Source organism: Marmota flaviventris, chromosome 7 (genome assembly GCF_047511675.1).
Source record: "Marmota flaviventris isolate mMarFla1 chromosome 7, mMarFla1.hap1, whole genome shotgun sequence".
In the NCBI taxonomy this organism is placed as follows: domain Eukaryota; kingdom Metazoa; phylum Chordata; class Mammalia; order Rodentia; family Sciuridae; genus Marmota; species Marmota flaviventris.
In genome coordinates, this window is record NC_092504.1 from 55,469,506 (window position 1) to 55,477,654 (window position 8,149).

The 8,149-nt window shown below is 34.5% G+C and overlaps 1 protein-coding gene across 1 annotated transcript; it reads left to right on the top strand.

Moving 5' to 3' along the window:
• The first annotated feature begins 222 nt into the window (after positions 1-222).
• Positions 223-5,529, top strand: Muc7 (mucin 7, secreted). Its single transcript, XM_034637210.2, has 2 exons — positions 223-276; positions 4,354-5,529. Exons 1-2 carry the CDS (start codon positions 223-225, stop codon positions 5,527-5,529), a joined length of 1,230 nt encoding a protein of 409 aa, XP_034493101.2.
• The last annotated feature ends 2,620 nt before the right edge of the window (positions 5,530-8,149 follow it).

Here is an 8,149-nt window from a genome sequence, read left to right on the forward strand (position 1 = left end):
TTTGTCTCTCCTCCAATGCTTCCTCTCTCAAAGAATGCATTTTAGACTTAAAGCAATTTTGCCTCACCACTCTGGAGTAAAAATATATATGTAATTTTCAGAAACCATTGATCTACATTCTAATAATATAAGTCATTTAACAAAGTTCACCCTTCTTTCACAATGTTATAGCTAACACTGAACCCAGACTTTTCTGCTTTTCCCAGGAGCCAGTAAAAAAAGATGAAAACTCTATCACTGCTTGTATGCATCTTTGTGCTGAGTGCTTGCTTCCCAGTAAGTATCACCTCATGTGTCAATAACAAATATTTAGTGTGTAGATTTAATAGAGATTTCAAGAATTACAGTTAGATAGGACCAAGAAGTTCTGGCATGCTATTGCACAATGAAGGTGACTCTAGATAACAATTATGTACTACTTATTTCAAAAAGCTACAGGAAAGGATTTTGAATGTTTCCACCACAAAGAAATAACAAATGTTTGAGGAGACAAATATATTTACCTCAATTTAAATAATAATTGATGTACACATGTATTAATATATCAATATTGCATAGTACCCATTAATATGTACATTTTTTATTCTTTCTTTTAATTTTTTATTTGTTTTAATTAGTTATACATGACAGTAGAATGCACTTTGGTACATCATATATAATAGAGTATAATTTCTCATTCTTCTGGTTATACATGATGTAGAATCCCACCAGTCATAGGGTAATAATGTCTGATTCATTCTATTTTCCTTCCTGCCCCCATACTCTCTCCCTCTCTTCACTCCCCTCTATCTAATATTAAAGTAACTGTATTCTTCCCTAACCCCCTCCCCACAATATGTACAATTTTTACACTTTTATGTGTCAGATAAAATAAATAATAAATAAAGTGAAATGAAAGAAATTTTTAAAAAGTGTTACGGGCAATTTATATGTCCAAAAGATCAAAATATATTGTTTTCTGTGAAACAAAAGAAAATATTTCAATTAAACACAAGGAAACAATTTCTTTTCATCAATATCTATAGAGTACCAACTGTATAATGAGTGTGGTAAGCTCTTTCAGAGATGCAGAAAACAGATCTTACAGGCCTTTAGGCCTTGATGTGGAATATGGGTTGTTTTGGTTTTTTTTAAGTATGTCAGGAAACCTTGGGATGATACTCCCAGAGTAGTTACATGACTCAGGATTCTAGGGAGAAAACAGATGGCAGGGGACAAAAATTGAGATTAAGAGACTAGTCAGGAAGATATGGTAGCGGTCCAGATAAAAGACAATGGAGATTTGCACTAACTATCAGCACTTAATATAAAAGATGAGGGTATATTTAGATATATTTTGGTAATTGATTCTACTGTACCTTCTGATGGATTAGGTGTGTGGTAAAAGAAAGAAATGATCAAGGAGTCCTCTTTTAGACATGTTAAATTAAAAATGGCTATTAGACTTCTATATTAAGATGTCAAGAAGGCACTTGGATATACATTTTATGAATTTCAGAGAGAAATTAAAGGTAAAGTCCATAGTTTAAATATATTTAAAGTTATAAAATCCTACAAGATCACCTAGGGAGAAATTATAGGAATTTTGGAATGGATAGAGAAAATGAAGGAACCACAAAATGGGACAGGAATGTATGGTTTCCAAAACTAAAAGAAGAATACAAAGTGGACCCTGTCTTCAAGACATTTAGAATCCACAGGGAAAGCAAGATTAAAATTAATAATGATCCCTGGTGATATATTCTATAATAATAACCATATTTCTCTCTATCTATCTATCTATCTATCTTTGTGTGTGTGTGTGTGTGTGCGTGTGTGTGGTGCTGGGGATTGAACCCAGGGCCTTGTGCAAGTGAGGCAAACACTGTCCCAACAGAGCTATATCTCTAGCCCTAACCATATTTCTATCTGATCTACTTTTAAGTAGATTAAAATATTTACTGTGTGTTTATTTACTGAATAAAGTAGGAAAACCCCAGAATATTATGATGGTAGTAAAAATATAGAGAAGGGAGGGAAACTGGTAGAGTGGGTAAAATTTACTCTTGGATAATCTCATAATTCCCATTTATCACATAATTCTCTTCCCCCACCCAAAACCTTCTTAATCTTTTCCCCTAAATCCTAATGCTAATTTCTGTAATTATAACAGAAAGAGTGTTCAACTGGGCTCAGAAATGTCAAATTAAGCTCATGTCTAAACTGACCATCCAGATTAATCTTCAGCAATTTAAAATCTGTTTATAGAGCTCCAGTTTCCCTATGTACAAAATATTAATAACAGAATATGCTTTAAATATAAAATAATATGATCTCTTCTTATATACTAGTTGATAAGGCTATAAAGTCTGAATATGCACAATTATATCCACTTTTTGATAAGTTTGCTTTTAATAAGAAACTCCTAGATATCAAATATTTCTATATTAAAAGAAATGGTGGAACTACAATCAACACAAATCATTATTTTATTGTAGAATGACAAAATCTGGGTTGTTATTTTGAGGAGGCCCTTTCTGGTGTTTCCCACAAATCCAAATACCTAATGAATCATCCTTTTCCCAAGCTCAGGTTAAATAAAACTCTTCAAACTGTCCAAATATCAAAAAGTTTATAGAGAAGGAGTTTCCAAATAACTTGAATATATAAAAAGGTAGCACAGAATTGATTTGTTGAATCCTCAGAATATACAGGGATATAGCAGAAGTGACAGCAACCCACAGCCAAAGATCAGCCCAAAGTTCTAGCAACAAATGACATGTGGAATGATTTCAGGGAGTGGATAATGTGGCTCCTCTTTTCCAGATGCCTCAAAGAAAGATTGAGGGGATATATTCTGGAGTCTGTTATATATAACACTTAATATACTGCTTCCTTCGTCACTAGAAATTGATTACAGGTTTTCAAATGGCCATAAAAAATAGGCTATTAACATCAAATGCAGAAATTTAATGTGCTTTCTAGTTTCCAGTATATGTCATCTTGACCTTGCACTCATCTATTCCCCTTCCATTCTGAATCTTTTTCTTTCATGACTAATTTTTGCCTCCTTTTCCTTTCTTAGAAGAGTTTGCATTACTCCTGTTATTTTAAGAATCTGCTGCTTCCTCTACCAACTCCTTCTGGCTCCAAGTGTCATGTGTCTGTCTCCCTTCCCCCGTCCCTTGAGTGCACCTAACTCTCTACCTCCTCTCATTTTCTCCCACTCCTCTGCCATTAAAAGTGTGGTTTGCATACAGAGACACATTCTCTTAACTTAATTTCTCTGGAACTCAGTTTCCTCATCTATATAATAAGGATGTAGATAAGGATCTAAATAAACTTGCATTTGGAATTGGGCCTGACAAAAAGTTAAGTGTTATATATGAGGATTTTTAATAAAAATAAATCACAGATAGAAACAGGCAATTAAAGATCAATATAGTTAATGTGTTCTTCCTAGCACATATATACTTACTATAAATGCCTGTACACTTCAGTCATCAAATTTCCCTAGATTCAATTCAAATTAACAAGTTCCATCTATTATGGCTATCTGTAACTAACAGTAATAATTGATTAATAATAATTAATATATTTTAAGTAAATAAGTCAAACTGGTCATTTGACACAGGTTCTATAGTAAATTAACATAATTTATGGTATTTTAATTAATTTGCTTTCATCTAAAAATGCCATAGGTATTATTTGGTCACCTAAAATAAAATAGCTGAAACTATTTTACAATGTAAGTAAAATACTATTAAATGCTAAGATTTTATTCAAAAAGAAATTATTTATTTATTAGTCATTATCAATTTTATGCGTTCCTTCATTCCTTCATGCGTTCCTCATTCTAGTGAGTATCTGCCATTTGCCTACCGTCCATTGTTCTAGGAATTGGGCATACAGAGATGACAAAACAAAATCCTTCCCTCATGAAGCAGACCATCTAAAAACAAAATTAACAGCATAAATATTTCAAAGTATTGAGGTCATAGAATTAGACTTGGGTATGAAATTTAATTTGAATTGTTTCACAAATGAGTAAACAAAGATCTAATCAGATTAAGTGACTTATCTAGTCAGTTATTTAAGGGTGGGCACAAGACAGATCCAAACTTTGGCAATATGTTTCAAACATGCTCCTCCAAGACCTGGGCATTCTTCTTAGTGATCACTTGAAAGGGGGGAGAGTGAGCTAGTGAAATGTGGGGCTGGGTGAAATTAGCAAACTAATCAATCACTCGATCTACTGGTTATCCAATCTCTAATCCTAAAACTTCACAAATACTGCTTATTCTATGGTCAACAATGAAACTTTATTTGATAGATCAATGGACTTTTTAACTTTTTGCACTTTCTTTTCTGTAGTTCAGTGAAAGTGGAAGAAAGAATCGCAAATCACATCACAAAAAACATATTCAACAGTCACCTAAACTTCACAAATTACCACATTGTTCTGAATTACCATCCCACCAGAATCAACTCAGTAAAAAGTATTACCATGTTCTTCTACACAAATTATCTAAGCATAGGCCTGAACATTCATATACTAAGTGTTCAGTCAAAAATAACACTGTGGTCAACAATAACAATTCAGAGATCACCACCCAAGTACCATCTTTGAATTCCATATCTCCTTCCATCAAAATTACTACCAATTCAGGTGTGAGACCTCTCACCCAGAATGCTGTTATTACATCTGCAAGAGAAAATATCATGACTGGCTCTTCTGTAGCTACATCAACATCACAACCTTCTTCAGCTCTTCCAGAGACCACAGCTTCCCCACCTACATCTTTCCCAGCTACAACTCCACAACCTTCTTCAGCTCTGCAAGAGACCACAGCTGCCCAACCTACATCATTCCAAGCTACATCAACACCACAACCTTCTTCAGCTCTGCAAGAGACCACAGCTGCCCAACCTACATCATTCCAAGCTACATCAACACCACAACCTTCTTCAGCTCTGCAAGAGACCACAGCTGCCCAACCTACATCATTCCCAACTACATCAACACCACAACCTTCTTCAGCTCTGCCAGAGGCCACAGCTGCCTCACCTACATCTTTCCCAGCTACACCAACACCACAACCTTCTTCACCTCTGCCAGAGACCACAGCTGCCCCACCTACATCTTCCCCAGCTGCAACAACACCACAACCTTCTTCAGCTCTTCAAGAGACCACAGCTGCCCAACCTACATCATTCCCAGCTACATCAACACCACAACCTTCTTCAGCTCTGCAAGAGACCACAGCTGCCCCACCTACATCTTCCCCAGCTGCAACAACACCACAACCTTCTTCAGCTTCACCAGAGATCACAGAAGTCTCACATGCCACACCTAATTCTTCCCCAAACACTGTTGCACCTGAAACTACAGCTGCACCAGTACCCCAAACTACTCCTCCAACCACTAGTCAAACTGTTACTGTCACACAACCGACTTCATCTCCCAGTCAAAATATATATCTTCAATTTCTTGCAGGCTTACGATATTGGTTTAATAGAATTTTTGATCATTTAGAAAGGATTCAGTAGTACATTATACATTGTGTAGTGTTCTGTCAATTATAAAACATGATTTATGAGTACAGAACTTTCATCTTTAATTTTACCATGAATCCCAAAATGAATTTATAATATTACTTAAATTCTAACTATTATCACTAATCCTTGAATCAAACTATTTTTCCACATGACCTATTAATGTCACAAACCACCTCTATCTCATAAACCAATTGCATATCTAGGATTCAAGATCACATTTTAGGACCTACTGAGGGAACAGAAAAATCTTTAGATAAAAAGGACAAATTGTGTAGGTTATCTACCATTCACTCCCCTAAATGTTGGAAACTATAATCATTACTTTGTACCACCAACCATGAATAGATAAAACTCTTTCTACCTGAACAAAACATCTAAATATCAATATATTGATACATATATGATTTATCTTTATATCTATCTTTTATATTTCCATCTATATTCATCTATCTATACAGACTTATATTATTATATTGCCAATTAAGGACTAAATCCTTTACACAATCATTATAAGTTTTAAATAAAATTTCACTCCGCAAAATGTGAGCTAGGAAAAGGGAAAGATTTGAAAAGAATGAAAAATGAAATCTGGCAGCCAAGCACAAACCAACACTCCAACACTTCATTTTTAAGAGCATGTAATTGTTTAAGCCTTATGATTGACACTGACTGTATTACATCTAATTTAATTTAGATCTAAGGTATTTGATTCTAGCTTCAGTGAACCACAGAAGAGTTTGTTGTATATACACAAGTGACATATAAAAATTTACTATTAATTCAATTAATTTACATTAAGTCAATATAAGGTGCTTGACAGTAGAATTTTTTTAAATTTAGTCACACATTTGAATGTGTTTAAAAGTAAACCTTACTGCCCTAGTGCCAAGTTTACAAAATTGTCTCTGAAAATAAACCCTAACTTTAGTTGGCAGAAGAATAAAAATCACATGCTTGGAATATAGAGATAATGTTAACTTGGGACATAGAGTTATTTTTATTTTCTGTCACTACAACTAAGAAATCTGGTGATTGTATTTAGATTTTTTGCTCATTAATAAAGACGTCACATGGCAATTATTTTCATTGTGTATATTTGAAAGTTTTTCGTCTTCCTTAGGCTCTGAGACTGGTGAAAAGAGGTCTAAAGAAAAATTTACATTCTCGTCAACTCTTGCACTAATAAGCCAAATGACCTGGGTCCTCAATATCTCTGAATAGAAAGTGTTTTCCATTCTTCAAACAAAGTGGTTAATATACTTACATTAACTTTATTTTAGTTATTTATGTATGTTTTCAATACAAATTTTGTGTTTATCCTATGCTTTTCTCTCCAACGAATAAAGACCTCATACCTCTTGCTTACCTCTGTTCTTTCCAGGATCATTTTGGAGCAGTTTTATGACATTTGGGATTATTTAAAATAAGAATAGCAACTAGTTCTTTCCATGGGAATATTTCTTGGTTTTAGAAATGGCCAAGATATGCCTTCTTGAGGCTGAAGCCTACATCAGTATCAGTATAAACTAAAATATATGAGTTGGAATTCTAAGTATATGGAATGAAATGGAAGAAGTGAAATGGATTGGAATGGAATGGAATAAAGTATTCATCACATTATCCTCAATGAGGAATTTCTACATTACAACAAACATAAAATTCCCTTGCCTTGAGCAATATTAGAGAAAGCAAAGGGAAATTAACTGGTGTAAACCTACAACAAAAGTGAATTATTTGGTTTAATAATTTATTACTATTGACTTTTGCATATGATTATCTGTTTTATCAGTATAAAGAGAGGATTAAATAATTATGCAGTTTTCTTTTTTACTAATATAGCTTGTGATTAGTTAATAATAAGAGAACATCTATCAATTCAATACAAAAGGTAATATCTTAAGATTAAAATTGATATTAAAGCTATTTATGATAATCTATGCTGAGGTGGAGGCATCTCTTATTGAGTCTTCTCCATTGAGATTTCCTCAGAATTTGGGACTTATAGAAAGAAGATGCTAATCACTCCATGCCTTCACCTCTAAATTTACCTGGATATAGAGGTAGTGATCTCACCAGCTTACCACTGATACAATTTCAGGAGGCCCCCTTCAATCTTTGGTGGGTCCAAGTACCTACTAGTTTTCTGTTGAGTCAGAAGAGCTGGTCCCGAATTGTTTATTAGAAGTCAGGTTATTCCCTGTTAGGGATGCAGTCTTTTGTGCCTCCTGATAGGATAGAGTGTCATTTGGCCCTACTGAATAAAAGCTCCATGTATCCAGTGCTGTCAGATCCATTGTGAGCTCCCCCATGTATACTTCAGAGAATGTGTAGTGTGGCAATCTAAAGTAGAGGTATTATAGTCTGTTTGATGTGGTGCTGGGTGATCCATGAGAAGGGCTGTGTCCCCTCTAGAATAAATGAGTCATTTGTTGGTGGACTTGTATCTGAACATACAGGGTGGGGGCTGGTGTCTGTGGGATGGTCCTCTGTAAGCCACTTTTTGTGGCGTACTGCGAATTGTGTATGTGTGATATTCTCTGCTGGCTGCTTAGTTTTATTCTTGGGAATTGCCTTCTGTCAGTTGGTACATCTGAATTAGAATTGCATTAAC

Bases quoted from the DNA above. Each gene is read 5' to 3' on its own strand.
- Muc7 (XM_034637210.2), top strand. From the start codon at position 223: ATGAAAACTCTATCACTGCTTGTATGCATCTTTGTGCTGAGTGCTTGC. The intron at 277-4,353 runs GTAAGTATCACC...TCTTTTCTGTAG, and splicing joins TGCTGAGTGCTTGCTTCCCA to TTCAGTGAAAGTGGAAGAAA.